At 39.8% G+C, this 18,101-nt stretch overlaps 1 protein-coding gene across 6 annotated transcripts in view; it reads left to right on the forward strand.

The window, feature by feature from the left end:
- taf2 (TAF2 RNA polymerase II, TATA box binding protein (TBP)-associated factor) overlaps window positions 1-17,530 on the forward strand; it is a 122,541-nt gene extending 105,011 nt beyond the window's left edge. For 4 of the 6 annotated variants that reach the window (XM_041189522.1, XM_041189524.1, XM_041189525.1 and 1 more), the window contains 4 exons: window positions 7,585-7,814; window positions 11,174-11,326; window positions 12,998-13,103; window positions 14,255-17,530. In XM_041189522.1, the coding sequence (XP_041045456.1) occupies window positions 7,585-7,814; window positions 11,174-11,326; window positions 12,998-13,103; window positions 14,255-14,520 (755 nt within the window). In that variant the 3' untranslated portion in view covers window positions 14,521-17,530. Of the gene's footprint in view, window positions 1-7,584; window positions 7,815-10,777; window positions 10,838-11,173; window positions 11,327-12,997; window positions 13,104-14,254 lie in introns of those variants that run through there. The other 2 variants (XM_041189523.1, XM_041189526.1) reach the window with 2 other exon arrangements.
- Window positions 17,531-18,101: the final 571 nt, after the last annotated feature.

Genomic DNA, 18,101 nt, shown 5'->3' on the forward strand with positions numbered 1-18,101 from the left:
AATCCTGGAACTCTGTCCGAAATATCATCTTGGGTGTACCTGCACCACATGGACTGCAGCAGTTCATAAAGCTAGCTCACCACCACCTTCTCAAAAGCAATTAGGGATGGGCAACAAATGCTGACCTTGCCAGTGATGCTCACATTCCAAGAACAAATAAAAGGCTCTCTACTGACTGTTGGATGCCCTGATCTAAAAGGTAGCCCAAACATCCTTTGTTCATGAAAAATGGCTGAAGGAATTGTGGGTATTGACAAAAGCATTAAAAACTCACGCTTTATAAAAATGGAGTAGGGATGCTTCCACAACTCCATCTGTGAATGAGTTGTGAAGAATTATGTTAGGGAGCATGTTTCAAGTAACATATCTTGGAGTGAAGGTAATGACCAAGCTCCAGTTTAAGGTTTTTGACCATCTCAACCTCCTTGAAGTGTTTCTGCCCTGTAACACAATCCAGACTTTGTGTTATCCTATACATAGGGCTATGGAGTTCTGTTCAGAAAATAAGTGGCACAGCTGGGATTTATCAGGGCCTCTTGATCCGTGCTGTGATTATAGCTGCACAAAGTCTTCCAGCATTACTAATGCACTGTTTCACAACACTTGGCTAATGAACAGAGCCTTGCATATAAACTTCATTATTTTTATAGTATCTTCTTGCAATAAAGCTGATTTTTTTTTTGTGCTTTAATTTTAATGTGCAAGATTTGATGAGCCTGTAAAGATTAATGGGAGACTGCTGGCAACCTACTCTTTCCCTGCCTGCCATATAGATACTAATTGAACTTCAATGTGCCCTCAGCTTAAGTGCTTGTGTATATACTGTTTTTATCAATCCTAAAACTTGGCGAGTTTGCTGTTCATCAGTAATTAAAGCTTTTTAGGAAACACTAATGCATACTGAACCACTTCTATAATTCATTGCTTCTGTAATATAATGCAAAAGTTATGATTGAGACCCAAAATCTCTAACTAAAGCAATATTTTGGTAAAGGTTAATACATGATTACTAGTATTGGAGATGTTAAAATCTAATTTTATTGTGGTAATGAGTTAATCTCTGTTTCATTTCAAAATAAATTTTTCAAGCTGTTGTAAAATATGTGAAAATATAGGACAAAAAATTGGGCAAGTGCCTTTAGAGTGCCAGAGTGGTATCTGCAGCATTTGCGTTTGTGATATGAAATTGTGCTGGATACCATGTGGGTACAGATGTTTGCGTGCATGCACCGAATGTCTGTTGGCAGTATGTAGAGCAGGAAACTGTGTTAATCAGCACGCAAAGCTGACTTCATAGCAGTGCTGCCATTTTGCAGCCCAGTGGTCCAGCTGGCATCTCCTCCTAAGCTTGCACAGCTGAACATGCTTAAACGACAGGAGGGAATCCCCACCAGCACTATGTAAAGGGTCATCAACTACTTAAAGGTTAGTTGCTGGTTGATTTCTTGCCATTGCTACAATTCTAAACATTTTTGGTGCTTCCCATAGCTGTCTCAAAAGTCAATGGAGTGTTCTGGCAGGTGGTAAAGTACCTTTTGCTGGCTCTAGGCTTCTGCACAAACCAGTTCTTTTCAGACATGGGTGCACTAGTTGATCTCCTTCTTGGAACTGGACGAGGAGAATGGACAGAGGTTAAAGTTGCTAGAAGCTAGGATAGAGGAGGGACAGAAGGGCTCTCAGCAGGAGGTCATATCTGCTCAGTCTTCGGGGAGGAATTCTACTTCAATTTCAGTGAGGAACAATGTGTGAGATGTCCGCTTCATTAGGAGCGTCCTCATTGAAATCTGCCAATGACTGTAGCTAAGGCTACAATGCCAATGGCCGTGAAAGTGACCATGCCGAAGAGCTTTTACGCATCTGACTCATCCTAGGCTGTTGATGGAGGTTTCTCTTTTTACTCATTCATGGGATGTGGGCGTTGCTGGCTGGGCCAGCATTTATTGCCCATCCCTAATTGCCTTGAGAACTGAATGGCTTGCTAGGCCATTTAAGACCCATTGCTGTGGGTCTGAAATCACATGTAGGCCAGACCAGGTAAGGACAGCAGATTTCCTTCCCTAAAGGACATTAGTGAACCAGATGGGTTTTTACAACAATCAACAACAGTTTCATGGTCATTATTAGACTTTTAATTCCAGATTTTTTTTTACTGAATTCAAATATTACCATCTGCCATGGTGGGATTCAAACCCAGGTCCTCAGAGAATTCCCCTGGATCTCTGAAGTACTAATCCAGTGAGAATACCACTGTGCCACCGCCTCCCCATTTTAGCAATATGTCGCCATTTTTTGCCCACAGTTACGTTAGGCAGGTTGCTGAGGCCTTGTGTTCCGAGAGCTGACTTTGTTTCATTCTCTCTTGCCAGAGAGAGGCAGACAGAACAAGCATAAGGGTTTGCTCAAATTGGAGGCTTCCCCATGTTGTGGGAACTGTTGACTGCATGCATATTGCCTTGGTCATGTGGCCATAAGGAACGCATCATGCAGGTCAGTGCCCAGTATTCTAGCAGCAGTCATGCAGCATTCTGTGGCCGTCTGCTGTGCCAATTGTATTTTTGCCACCAGGGCAAATCAATGGATGTCTATTGAGTGACGAGGGCTACAGGTGACTCCTGTTTGCAACTGAAGAAAATGCTGCAAATACGCAACATATCTAGCAGCAGTAGAGAGAGAAACAAAGTTAACGTTTCAGATCTGTGATCTTTCCACTTTCCCAAAACCTAATAGTTTCTACATGCGAACATACATATGGGCAGACAAATTAGGAGCAGGAATTGGCCACTCGACCCTTCAAGCCTGCTCCGCCATTCAATCATATTATGGCTGATCTGATTGTAACCTTAACTCCACATTCCTGCCTACCACCGATAGCCTTTAAAATATTTTATGCCCTTCTTCCACTGCCTTTTGAGGAAGAGAGTTCCAAAGACTCATGATCCTTTGAGAGAAGAAATTTTTCCTTATTTCTGTCTAACTTTTCCTGGTTCTGATCAAAGGTGAGAGGGTGAGAAGAGCAAAGGGAAGGTCTGCGGTGGAGGGCAGGGAACATTAACTGCCAAAAACTTTCATGGTGCAAGGCCAGAGAGAGCAGTAATGGGACGAATAAAGAAACAAAAGATGTGTCCGGAGAAGATGCGGATGGCAAAGTAGATGGCAAAAAAGTAAAGGAAATTAGAGAAACGAGGGGGGAAAAAAGTAAACCTGCAAACCGGAGATTCCCAGCATCACAGTTGCCAGTCTTCAGCCAATTCGATTCACTCCACATGATATCAAGAAACAGCTGAAGGCACTGGATACTGCAAAGGCTATGGGACCTGACAAAATTCCAGCAATAGTACTGAAGACTTGTGCTCCAGAACTTGCCGTGCCTCTAGCCAAGCTGTTCCAGTACAGCTACAACACTGGCATCTTCCCGGCTATGTGGAAATTCGCCCAGGTATGCCATGTACACAAAAAGCAAGACAAATCCAACCTGGCCAATTACTGCCCCATCAATCAACTCAATCATCAGTAAAGTAATGGAAGGGGTCATCAACAGTGCTATCAGGCAGCACTTGCTTAGCAATAACCTGCTCACTGACACTCAGTTTGGGTTCCACCAGGGACTCTCAGCTCCTGACCCCATTACAGCCTTGGTTCAAACATGGACAAAAGAATTGAATTCCCGAGGCAATGTGAGAGTGACTGCCCTTGACATCAAGGTCGCATTTGACAGTGTGTGGTATCAAGTTGCCCCAGCAAAACTGGAGCCAATGGGAATCAGGGGCAAAACTCTCCGCTGGTTGGAGATGGTTGTGGTTGTTGGAAGTCAGTCATCTCAGCTCCAGGACATCACTGCAGGAGCTCCTCAGGGACTTTCCTCAACCCAGCTACCTACAGCTGCTTCAACAATGACCTTCCTTCCATCGTAAGGTCAGAAGTGGGGATGGTCACTAATGATCGGATCATGTTCACCATTCGCGACTCCTCAGATACTGAAGCAGTCCATGTCCAAAGGCAGCAAGACCTGGACAACATCCAGGCTTGGGCTGACAAGTGGCAAGTAACATTCACACCACACAAGTGTCAGGCAATTATCATCTCCAACAAGAGAGAATCCAGCCATCACCCCTTGATGTTCAATGGCATTGCCATCATTGAATCCCCCATTATCAACATCCTAGGGGTCACCATTGACTAGAACCTGACTGGGCTAGCCATATAAATACTGTGGCTACAAGTCAGAAGCTAGGAATTGTGCGACAAGTAACCCGCCTCCTGACACCCCAAAGCCTGTCCACCATCTACAAGGCCCAGGTCAGGAGTGTGACGGAATGCTCTCCACTTGCCTAGATGTGTGCAGCTCCCACAACACTCAAGAAGTTTGACACCATCCAAGATCAGCAGCCTGCTTGATTGGCACCCCATCCACAAACATTCACCCCTTCCACCACCGACACACAGTAGCAGCAGAGTGTACCATCTACAACATGCCCTGCAGGGATTCACCAAGGCACCTGAGAGAGCACCTTCCAAACCCACGACCGCTACCATCTAGAAGGATAAGGGCAGAAAATAGATGGGAACACCACCACCTGGAAGTTATCCTCCAAGTCACTCACTGCCCTGACTTGAAAATATATCGCCGTTCCTTCACTGTCGCTGGGTCAAAATCCTGGAACTCCCTTCCTAACAGTACTGTCGGTGTACCTACACCACATGGACTGCAGCGGTTCAAGAAGGCAGCTCACCACCACCTTCTTGAGGGCAACTAGGGATGGGCAATTAAATGCTGGCCCAGCCAGCAAACTCCACATCCCATGAATGAGTAAAAAAAACACAGAAAAAAATGGGGGCAAAGGTTATGATCTAAAATTATTGAACTTAGCGTTGAGTTCAGAAGGCTGTAAAATGCCCAGTTGAAGAATTGGGTGCTATTCTTCCAGCCCGAGTCCCACTTCATTAGAGCACAGCAGGTCAAAAACAGAAATAAATGTCAGTGGGAGCAGGGTGTAGGGAATTAAAATGACAGGCGATTGGAAGCTTGTGGTTGGGGTGCATAATGCTGGCGGACTGAACGGAGGTATTCACCAAAACGATCAGCCAGTCGGTGTTTGATCCCCCAGTGTAGAAGAGACCACATTGTGAGCAGTAGATACCTTATATTGAATTGAAAGTACAAGTAAATCACTGTTTCACTTGGAAAGGTGTGTTTGGGACCTTGAAAGGTCACTGACCCATCACATCACCGTGGCCAGAATACAAAATGTTTCCAGCCAAATTTGTAAACTATGTTATGCTATATTGCACACACAAACATAAACTAAATCACCCTTGTGCATTCCCCTAACTTGTCATCTGCGTGACTTGCATAGGAGTACTAAGGGAGGCAGTGCTAATCCAGTGGCTGCAGCATGGCTGGTGAAAGGCTACTGACCTATTGTGAATGAGACTGCAGATGGCTTTGGAGGCAACATCGAACAGTCTGCATTGGCTTGTCATGTGTTGTAGCAGTCTGGGTTGAGAGGGGCAGCATTGGGATGATGAATACTGTCACCTCGTGAGAGGATAACAGTTTGTAATTCGTGGAACCACTACCACTCTGTGGTGCATCAGCAATCAGTTGGAGGATAAATTACTGGTCTGCAAACCCATTTGCACACTCGTATTTACAGTCATGATAGCAGCAGGCTGAGTTTACATTACAGCAAACTGAACTTGCATGTAAACACTCGGACTTATGCTGGAGTCTAATTATACTGCAATGGACTTTGACCTCAGACACCACTTCATGGTTGGGTCTGCAAGTGTGCTAATGGAACTGGCCACCTTCCATGCTGGAAAGGATGGAAGCTGTGCACAAAGGCCTGTGCCAAGTTGGTATCTTACCTCACCATGGTCCTTGACTTTGAATGCAGGTTTTATGTCAGGCTTCCCAATGCACAAGTAATTTTGTTGTGTATACCCATCAGCTGCCTTCTGTAACTTGCCCCATCAAGGCCCTCCACAGCAGACTCTGTGTGTACCCTTGCTTTCTGGTGAGCTGTCCATGTTAATTTTTTTTTTACCTTGCCAACATTGATATAATCATGGAAAATGTAACCAGCTTAATACTTTCTTAAAGATTGAAGAAAATTCCATCAACTCTGGAAACCTCCGAGGATCTATTCTTAGTCTCTTTCTCGACATTCCGGCCCTTTGTAAAATTTGTAGGCCTGGGGGGGTCAGCTGTCGTGAAAATGTTGATGATTACTTGCCCTGTCTCTCAACTGCGTTCTACAATTCTATGACTGCCCGCCTGACTGGGTGCAATATGAAATCCTGCATGAATCAAAGTCCGTTGGAAATACCAAGGCCCTTGTTAGCCTTTGTTAAAAACTTTGCTCCTTCCTTTCTTATTCTGCTTCCTTTTGCTCAGGTTGAACCACACCATGCAAATCTTTGCAACCTGCTCAACCCTGAGCTGAGTTTCTCACCCCCTCCCCTCCCAACCTGCCCATCAACAAAATTGCTTATTTCCCCCAATGGAATACCACTTGTCTTTGCTTCTGCCTCAGACCCTCTCCAATGTTTTACTTTCTGCCCTTCCATTTCCAGTTTCAAAAAACTTCAAATTGCCCAAAGCTCATCTACCCATATCTGTCAAGTGTTTCGCTGGCTTATTATCCTGCTTTCACAGAATTGCAAGGGTTTCCCTCACCAAATACCTACGTGGTCTTGCTTCACCCTATCTTGCCAACTTCCTTTAGCCTTACACCCATCCTACTGTCTATGGTGTTTCAGCCACATTGTATTTCAGCAAAGTATTAACTATTTGATATGCTTGGGATCAATTTCTAACAAAAACCTTAAAAATATAACTAATGAATAGGCTTGAGGAGATGTAGACTATGAAAGTAAACCTTAAGCAATTTCTAAATATCTAAAACCCTTGTAATTTTCAATTATTTCAATACTTATATTGCACTGTGTATTATGAAATATATAATTTTAAATTTGACTATTTGTATTCTACTTTGGATTAGAAATACCTATCATTGAATACTAGCTGCTAGTGTGCTGTAAGGTTTTGACATGGACTATTTATATAAGATGATTAATAATTAAGCTGTAACAAGATTTATTGAGAAATTACAGGTAATTGTCTGGAAATGAAATAATGAAGCATTGTCAAATAGAAGATTGAAATGTGAATGGTAAAGTATGAAATAGAATATTGACAAGCTTGATGCACACTTTTTTCAATATATTAAAATACAAGCCCATCTTCTGAAAAGAAACTAAATTATTTGTACAATTTTATTAAGGCAACGTGGTGAGAACTATGTATGTAGGCTCAAAGTATAGGAGACAAGTAACAAGACTCCCTCTGATTTAAGACTCCCACAGCTCTATTTTGCAACAACAACCTAGCTGAGAACAGCAACTCAGCAGCAGGTGGAATCTATTTTCTCCATGAAATAGGCTCAGCGCTCAATGCATAACACCCATCATGGCGTCATTACTTACGGTTTGTGTCTCATTGTTTCAGTCGCAGTAAATTATGTACCTGTTTTGAAAATCAGTGTTGTAAATAAAGGAAAGCATTTTAAAATTCGATTTAAGGAACTTCCCATGACTGGCGACTTCGCTGTGATGCTGTGGATGTGTACTACACCTTGTTTGGCCTCAGCAGACCTTCTTGCCTTCCTCTACCAGAGCTAGGTCTCGTCCTCAACTTAAAGGAAAAGAAGACGGTGCTAAATCCTATTATTATCCCTGAGACAGGAGCAAGTGGACAAGAGACTCTAAGCAGTGCAAGCGTGCATGGATTAATGTCTGGCTTCCAGATTAATGTAAGCAAATTATAGTATTTTCTAGCAATTTTGATGCTTTTTTTATTCTTTCATGGGCTGTGAGAGTCACTGGCAAGGCCAGCATTTGTTGCCTATCCCTAACTGCCCTTGAACTGAATGGCTTGCTAGGTTATTCCAGAGGGCATTTAAGAGTCAACCACATTGCTGTGCGTTTGGAGTCACATATAGGCCCAGTCCAGGTAAGGACAGCAGATTTCCTTCCCTAAAGGACATTAGCGAATCAGTTGGGTTTTTACAACAATCAATTATAGTTGTCATGGTCATCATTACTGATGTTGGCTTTATGTTCCAGATTTATTAATTGAATTTAAATTCAACCAGCTTCTGTGATGGGGTTTGAACAGTGTCCCCAGACCATTAGCCTGTGTCTCTGGCTTACTAGTCCAATGACATTGCCACTATGCCACCATCTCCCCGAATTCATTTCGCACAAGTCCTATTCACGCAGTACCCCTGTACTTAACAAAATACATTGGTTAATATTTCAACATTATCTTCAATTTGAAATTCTCAGCCTTGTGTTCAAATCCCTCCCTGTCTCTGTAATCTCCTCCAGCTCTCAGATCATTGCATTCATCCAGTCTGACCTTTTGTGCATCCCCAGCTTTCTTTGTCCCATGATCTGCAACCATACCTCCAGTTGTCTAGACTCCTAAACTCTGGGTTTCCCTTAATCTCTCTCCTTTTATTGGCTTGTGAAATCATCCCTCTTTGACCAAGTTTTTATCCTGATATTGTCTTGTGGCTTGGTGTCAGATTTTGTTTAATAACACTCCTGAAAGCACCTTCATACATGTTACAGCATTAAAAGTCCTATATTGATGCATTATTGATGCAGGTATTGTATATATTTTTAAAAATGATCAAAAATAGGTATAGTTTCTTTACTGTGAGCTCCCTGCATTAAGACCTCTATTTCATTATCAGGTAGCAACAGGCACAATGTGAGTGCAGCATTTTCAACTATTTCATTTTCATTCACCTCCTTCACTACAGGAAAAGAGAACTTATTTTTATATGATATTTCATTCAAAATTTTAAGAATTAAGGAAACCCTCAAAGATGCTGAAAAACTATGATTTAGGTAACACTGGACCTTAAGTTCAAGCAGTTTTGGTTGGATGCTGTGCTGTTTGCAGTAGCTGGCATCTATTTAACATCTGTGCTAGAAAGTTTGAGATGATCATTCACCAAATAATAGAGGTCTGTTAAAAGTAGTTCAATTTTTCGGTATTGATTTTTTTTAAAGTGGGTGGCAACAGCAGTAATCCATGTGATTAAACTGGTTTTGCTGTGAGAAAAGTACACAGAAGCTGAAGGCTTGGAACAAATTTATTTTTAAATGCAGGATTTTTCACTTACATTCTTTACGTCTAAAGTCACAGAGTAAAAGTAATTGTCCTAAAACTTTGGATTCCCTAATACGTTCTTCATTTAAAGACTTCATAAATTGAGTTAACCTGAAACATTGTTAGATTATTGGGATGAAGCTTAAAAATATCTTTAACTTTTTTTAAAGTTAATGCTGTTTTAAAAAAAAAATACATAGGTGTTGGTCTATTCTCTGACAGAAATCACTTTTAATCCAAGTCAATTGCCTTCTCACTTTGGAGTTGTACTTTTTGTCAGATTGACAAAGAATGTTAATTGGATGAGACAATAATTCTGAATATTGCTTCACAGAGAAGCTTCTTCTAACCTGGAAGGAAGAATAAATCGCCTGGAGAAAATTACCTCCACGCTTTTGTACTTTTCTTTACTACTTCTGCTTCCAAAGCTTACTCTTAAGTTTGTTTCCTTTTCAGTTGCTATTAATTCTCTGCTGTCTTTCACATTGGCAAAAAAATTCCTGTTTATCAGTTAAATTAGTTCTGAAGATACTGTTTGCTATCTTTTTCAATTATAGTGGATTAGTTACAAGATTGCTTTTCTGAGTTAATACTGTCTCACTTAACGTGCTTCATAACAGCCCATTCAGACCTCCTGCCATAGGCTTGGTTTCAGGCAGCTTTGGATTTAAATTTATTTCAATGGCTTGGATCCTTTCCAGTGACCAGTATTCTTTTATCATTGCACAGAATATGATGCAAACTTCACTGTTTGAGCCTTGCCATTTTCTGGAGAGGGGGTAACATCTGCATCACTCCTTGCCAGCTATGTGCTGGACAAAGACTCGGATGTGCTACTGGATGGTGTCATCATAAGTCAAACAGTTCTTCTGACCCTTTACGTATAGATTGCCTAGTAATTTGTGGTGAGGACGAGATACCCCTGAAATGTAAAGCACTGCAATTTGCTGAATGATTTGCATGCTCTTCAGTTAGCCTGGTGAAAATGTAGATCACCCTCATCCTCCACGCACACATTTCAAGCAATTGCTGAGCTTGCAATTGTTAATTAAACTCACCACAAAGTTAGGGCCAGTATTTAACAGTGCAGGTACCTTTTCAGCATTGCCACTCAACCTCTTTGGCCCAGAAAGGGAATATTTTCAATTATGGAGTGTCATTTCTATGGGTAACAAATTGTTGGAGATATTTTTCATTTCAAACGAGAACTTACTTTTCATTTATTTCTTAATTTCACTCTGAATCCAATCTTCCTTTTCCCCTCTTTATTTCTTTTTTTCACACCTGATTTGACTCTAATTCACCCTATTTCTTCCTGTGTCATTCCTGTTTCTTTTCAGTTCTTAAATCTCATTGGTTAAAGAGATAGTCCCAAATACCTTTTTGCACTCAACATGATCAGCTCAACTTCCAGGAAATGGCTGCGCAAATAAATTTCAACATGAGGGCTGAAGCAAAAAGTCTTACTTTGTTGACCATACGCTTTTGGACATACTGAGGTTGTGAAAGATGCTATACGTTTTCTTCCCTTCTTACTGTATAACAACAGCATTATAAAGTGGTAAGGAGATTCATCTCTGTTGTTTTTCTCAGATATCAATCTATGGGACTTGAGCACATAATCTAGGCTGATACCTCAGTGCAGTACCAAAGTGGGGTATTATCTAATGTGCCATCTTTCAGATAAGATGTCTGCCCCTCCTGCCCACTCAGGTGAATATAAAAGATCCCATGACAGCATTTATCCATCAACCAACATGACTTAAGTGACCAGCTAATCTGTTTTTATCACATTTTAATTTGTGGGACCTTGCTATGTGCAAATTAACTGGTCTGTTTCCCTTTAGTATAGAAATAAGTCACTTCAAAAGTACTTCATTAGCTGAGCAGCAGTTGAGAAGATTTTGAGGCCTTGAAAAGTACATTCTAAATCTCATTGGTTAAAGAGATAGTCCCAAATATCTAAATACAAGTTTTTTCCTTTCCCAGGAAGAGGAACATCTTGCCAAGGACACAATGTGCACTGGGTCTGGAGCTCAGCAGGGCATAAAGAGAAAAGCTGAGACCCCACTTGGTTCCCCACTGGAACCTGGGCAAGTTCTGGAGAAGGATGAAGATAACAAGGTTAAACTTAAAATCAAAGTAAGGAGGTTCTTTTAAATTGATTGCAAATGCAGTTTCTGGAAAATAGAGCAACACTTCATTTAATTGAAATAAAAACAGAAATTGCTGGAAACACCTGGCAGGTAAGGCAGCATCTGTGGAGAGGGGAACAGTCAACCTTTCACATCGATGCGTTTCCGCCAAGACTGGAAAATGTTAACTTTTAAACAAGTACAGAAAAGGAAAAGAACGAGAGAGAGGTCTGTGATAGGGTGGAGGGCAAAAGTAATTGATTAAATGACAAATGGTGATGGTGCACGGCACAAAGAGGCAATAATGAGACAAGTTTGGAAATAAAAGATGTGTTCAGAGGAGATATAAATAGTTACAGCAGAATAGCAGAGGGGACAAGAATCAGGGAAAATCCGATAGAGGAGAAGCTACCCAAGGGTCAGGGGTGTGGTGGAGGAAAGGCAGATAGACCCCAAATGTAGAGAGCCCCTAACCAGCTGTTTACTGACAGGTGATCCCACCCCAAGTGCCAGTTCACACCACCTAAACTCCCAGTGGCTGTGGTGCAGCAATTTTGTATTATCACCATTTGCTGTCCAAGAGAAAATGGAAGTGGTGGTTAATTCTAGGTTGTAGGAAAGCTGTAAAGGGCCTAGTAGAAAGATGAGACCTAGAACTTGTGTTGAGCTTCATTGGAATAGCATAGTTGGAGGATAGATGTCAGAGTGAATGAAGAATTAGAATGGCAAGCGGCTGGAAGCTCGAAGTACAAATTGCTGTATCACTAGCAGGAATGTTTGGAGCTGTGATGATGGGAGAGGAACAGGCATTTGTTGTTTGGGATGGTGTCAAGAGGAATGAAAGTTGTGTAGTGTAGGTGATGCAAAAGTGGAGCAGTGTGTTCGTGGAAGGAATAATCAGTTAAGAATATCACGTTGCATCCCCTTTGCAGATTTTTTCCACATCTAACTTTGTATCATCAATGAACTTGGATACACTGCACTGGGTCCCCTCACCTAAATCATTGATATGAAATGTAAATAGCTGAGGCCCATGCACTGATCCTACTTGTTGCAGCCTCCCAACCTGAAAACGCCCCATTTATTCCAATGCTGTTTTCTGTCTTTTATCAAATCTTCAGCCCAAGTTGTATCATATTACCTCCAAATCCATGATCGTGCAAGAACCTCTTATATGACACCTGATCAAATACCTTTTGAAAGACCAAATATAATACAGCTACTGGTTTTCCCCTTGTCTATCCCTGCTAGTTGTACCTTTGGAAAGCTCTAATAGTTTTGTAAAGGATGATTTCCCTTGAATAAAACCATGCTGATGGTGCTTAGTTATATTTTATTTCTTAGTTTTGTAAAGGATGATTTCCCTTGAATAAAACCATGCTGATGGTGCTTAGTTATATTATTTTTCTAAGTGTCCTGTCCCTAATAAATACAATCTTGCATTTTCCCTATTACTGATGTCAGGCTAACTGGCCTATAGGAAGGGATGAGTCAGAGAAGGCAAGACTGGGGCGGAAGTTGACTTGTCACCATAATTGCTTTGTTTGTGTACGCTGAATAGATCACTGCAACAAATATGTAACAACTGAGTATTAGCCATTTGTTGACATAGTAAAAAATGCAAGGTGACATTTTCACCTTACAAAAAAATGTTCTTTGTGTTGAATTTTTCTTTTAGTTTTCTAATTCTCAAGAAGATGAAGAGATTGACATGGATTCTGTTCACGATAGTCAGGCTTTTATTTATCACCAGCTGAATATACTTGAACGACCATCCACTCCAGGTAAGAGAAAATGGAGCAATTTGATGCATTAAATGTGAGAAAAGGGAACGACTGGTGTTCAGGGTTGCGGTAAGCTAATGTATGTTTGTGTGACTGCATACTTATTCTCCCTGCTGAATGAGAGCAGTTCACTCACTGTCAAGATACACACATGCCTAATGGTCACATCAGTAAGATACTATATGGTTCTTGTGGATCTGAACCCCAGCAGATAATCAAAACTCAGGAGAGGACAAAGTTGGTGGCGGGGGGAGAAAGGAAAGATTTTTAATGGTTACAGTAAGCTAATTAAATGGATTCACAATCTTTTGCTGAATGATGCTGTTTGCTCATTCAAATTCTATTTTGAGGCCAGCGTAAAATAGGCATCACGATGTTATACTTGTATTTTATTTCAATATCATCTGTGTTTAGAGCAAGATCTTGAGCAACTTGTATTTAGAGTATATTCATTATGAACAATGAAGTGCCTTGCCAATAATTAATACCTCAGTTGAATACCCTTAGTCATTTTAAGTGAATTCACTCCATCCCATCATCTCCACCCAGCACAGAGCATTGTAGACCAGCTGAAAGGTTCAGTGGGCTACTGAAATTGCTGTTAAACCGGTCACAAGAAGTTATATGGTAACATATGTTGGCATCTCCTCTGATTAAACCCCCTTCATTCGGACTTCATTTCCAAAAACTGAGAAAGCAGAGGACTCAAGCACTAACTATTTGAAAAAAACAAAAAACTGCGGATGCTGGAAATCCAAAAAAAAACAGAATTACCTGGAAAAACTCAGCAGGTCTGGTAGCATCGGCGGAGAAGAAAAGAGTTGATGTTTCGAGGACTCGAAACATCAACTCTTTTCTTCTCCGCCAATGCTGCCAGACCTGCTGAGTTTTTCCAGGTAATTCTGTTTTTGTTTTGTGCTACCTATTGGAAGTTTGGTTCCATGTAGTAGTCATTTAAATATGGTCTTCCTCATCAACTGCATAAAGTATACTTAACTAAATAACATCTATGTATATATCAGCAGGCCTTTGTGTATCTATGTATGTTGTTCATTATTACATTGAATGTGAGTATAATACACAAATATGTGTAAAACACATAAATAGAAAGCAATGTGGTTAAAAAACATAATTGTGTACCATTTTCATAGGAAAAGAAACACCAGCCATAGAAAATGCCATGATTTCTATGCCAGCTGCTCCACTTGCTCCACTTGGCAAAGAGTCCAGCTCATCGAGACATGGGGATCACCACCATCACCACCATCATGAACACAAGAAAAAGAAGAAAAAACATAAACACAAACATAAACATAAACACAAACATGATGGGAAAGACAAAGAAAAAGACATGTTTGCTTTTACCAGCAGCCCAGCTAGTGGGCGGTCTCTAAACTCTCCATCGATTTCAGACTAAATTATATGGTGAACCATCTAAGCAGCTCAGTATATCACACATTTTTAAGAGTAATGGAGTGAATGTGAAGCAAGAAAGCCTATTTCTGTCCCATTTTTGCCAAATTGTAGTTCTCTGAGCAAGCAACCAAAACTCTTAAACAATAACGTTTAATCTACATATACAAATGGAATACAAGCCTCATTCCACTTGTTCCATATGTTTAGCTGACTTAAATTCTCAGCTACTGGTTTCTGCAAACTGACATTTCTTTTGAAACTGTTTAAAATCAACTTCCCCAACCCCTCCAAATACTCTACGTATGCATGTCTTTGCAACACATCTGCTGGCCTAGCAGGATCCTTTATATCCCACTGTATCCCCTTTTGTACCTGTTCAATCTTTGAAGTTGGGAATTAGGGGAGAGCAATAGTTGTTCACAGTAAAAGCTTGTATATAATGAATGTAACCAAAAGTTATCATGCAGTCCAGAAAAAGTTAGAGCCTAAAAATCTTGAGGGCCTGCCACGCCAGTGCAATGTAGGCCTCTTGGGTGAGAGTACAGCTGAACCCTATGGAGGACATAATGGGTGGAATGCCTGGAATGGTCCCGGACTTCCGAAATTTGCAAACTTGATGTAGAGCATGGGTGGGGTGGGAAGTGGGGCAGAACTAGAAAAAGAGGGGAGGCATGGAGTGGAATCCTGGTGGACCCAGGTTGTATTTCTTTTTCTGATTCCCCGTAGAATAATGTGTCCAGTTCTATAATGCGGCCTTTTGAATTTCTGGGCTGTTAAGTTGTCATTGCCCTCTAGTGTTATAAAGGGACACCTAATGGCCCATCCTCTCCATGAGTTGGTTGAAAGTTGTTTTAAAAACGTTTACAGGTTGCTGCCAGCTTATTTTGTCTTTAGTTGGTAGTTATATATAATTACAAATTTCATTTGTGATATCCTGTTAACTAATGATGGCACTGATTCTTTTAGTTGCACCAAAGGACTTCTGGTACAAGGCATTTTAAAAGAAAAAGATTGTTCGTATTGCATTTACTCTGGTTTTATATGAACACTGGTCGATGTAATAACATTTTGTGTCATTAGTTATTATAGTGTCTGTTGTGAAAGTAAGTCAGTTTTCTCTTTCCTGATTGTTAAAATGTCTTTCCTTCCTAATTGCTCAAGTGCCTTTTCTTTCTCTTCCTTAGGTTTGTGATTTTCTCATTTATAATTATTTTTAACATTTGTTATTCATGAATCATTTTGCACAAACCTTTCTTGTAAATTTAAATTTTATCTTCAATCATATTTCTCAAAAATGTCCCTCAATCATAGCACAGTGAAAATACTGCCTAATCACATCACAGCAAAAAGAATTCTCCCATGCTACAGCCATAGCAATAGTTTCTCACCTACCTACTGTTGTATTTTTTCTGTCCCTTTAAAACTATAAAAGCCACAAATCCAAGTTTACCTGACTTGTACAATAGAAATAAACAAGACACATTGCAAGGCTCTCTGTCAGGGCATTAAATTCCCTCTGGCCTTCAACTTGACTACCAGGCTAGCCTGTAATTCCCAAACATCTGGAGCTACGAGTTCTAGCTTGCACTGTGCCAACTCAACAGATGTGTGCTAAAACTGAATAGGCTGTAGAGTTAGGGAGCTACAATAGCAGTGATTTAAATTTCTGCTAGCTCCTTAATTCAGGATTGTCAGAATATCAGTTACTCGAAATGGGCTCTAGTCTAGACTACACATGAGTAACCACAGGAGATCTAATAGATTAAAAGTATTTTTCATTTTGTATATCCTTATTGACTTAGTGTATTTTAATATAGCTGATAATAGAATTGCTTAATTTCTGCGTTATAATGTTTTTACACAACTCTGCTAATTTAGGTCTAGATTTACTTAGTGCATTTAAAATACTACGGAACAGTGGGTTTCTATTTATCTCTGCACTAAAGGTATTTTCCAGGTAGACCTAGGAAAGGCAGAAGCTACAACCTTTTACAGGTTTCTGCTTGGCAAAATACCTAATTTTGTAATCATTTCCTTGTACAGAGAGATTTTGGAAATGTTAATAAACTAGAAGATTCAGTGTATAATTTTAAGAAATTAGTACATTTATCTGGTAAATTACTATACAGCTGTTTTTGTGATGGGTGTTAAAACTCATGCAAGAAATGTAATTAATCTGAGTTTTTAAAAGTTTAACTATGTTTTTCATAATTCTGCCTATAGAAGTAGGGCATACAGGTTGTGAATTTTATTTTGAAAATGTATGTACTTTCCAGTTTATAATTCTGATATAATGCGCCTATAAAAATCACCAAGTATTATTTCTAAACTAGTTATTTAAAAAAAAATGGATTTTTGGTGCAACATTTTTTCATGTTCTTTGTGTAGTATTGAATTCTAATTGATAATGAGTGCAAAACTAATTTAAAAGTAGAGGACATCAATGTAACAGATATCTAATCTGATAGAATACAAGTTTACAGACAGATTATTCTGTAATAGTTTGTCACCAAGGATTAAAACCTTGTTACTTTTTTTTTTGCTGTATTTGTATACTCTAACCTGAAAAATATCTGAGTTGGAAAGTATTGTTTAAAAGACCTTGTAAGCTTTAGAAAAATGTGCCCTCCATCAATTTGCCTTTGACATTGAACTGCTAAATCTTCAGGTTTCAAAATTTGTCCCATATTTATTTACGGCATAAGGCCGTATTAGTTCGAAACTATTACATTCTGGGCTGGTACCAGATCTTAGAATGGCACATAAAGTTGCACATTTATTGAAAAAGAAATACTGTGACAAAAATAAAAGCGTAAGATTTAGCATGGCTCTTCCCATCATGATACATGATCACATGCATGCTTTGGTTTATTTTGATGCAACTGATTTTAGTTTTACCTCAGCCAAGTGCTCAAAGGATGGGTCAATCGAAATACAAACATTTTGTGGATTTCTTCAAACATGTGTTTGGCAGTTTTATTTTTTAAAATAAAAAAATGTAGTTATTTAAATTTGTTTCAACTTGATGTTCTGGGTTTTTTCCTCAACCTTAGTGATTAAAATTGGATAGTATAACATTTAGTAGTCAGGCCAAATGGCTTCCATGAACCAAAAAAACCTACCTGCATATTGCATAATTTACTTCAGCAGTCATGTCTAATTGTTTATTTTCTTGAGGAAATGGTTAAAGGTTTGATAACTGTTGTAAAATCCACTTTGTCATCTGCTTATTCTTTTACACTGCAACTTAATGCTGCACTTACTGGTTAATAATTTGTGTTCTGCTGTCTTCCAAAGTTGAGGAAGATCATGTGAGAGTACATGATAAAGCCAATAAGCCAAAATAAAGTGGATGACTGTTGCAATCCTTAATATTGTAGCAAATGTTAAAACACTCTAATGTGGGGAGGAGGGCTTATCTACAGAATCTGAACCTGAAAAAATATATCAGTAAAAGAGGACTTTTTTTTTAAATAACAAAAACCAAGTTCCAATTGGATTAAGAAGAACAGTGGAAAAATTTAAAAGGGCATAAATAAGGAAAACAAACAGGATGTTGACACAAGCAGTTTAATGCAAGGA

This window comes from Carcharodon carcharias, chromosome 6, assembly GCF_017639515.1.
Source record: "Carcharodon carcharias isolate sCarCar2 chromosome 6, sCarCar2.pri, whole genome shotgun sequence".
Taxonomy (NCBI): domain Eukaryota; kingdom Metazoa; phylum Chordata; class Chondrichthyes; order Lamniformes; family Lamnidae; genus Carcharodon; species Carcharodon carcharias.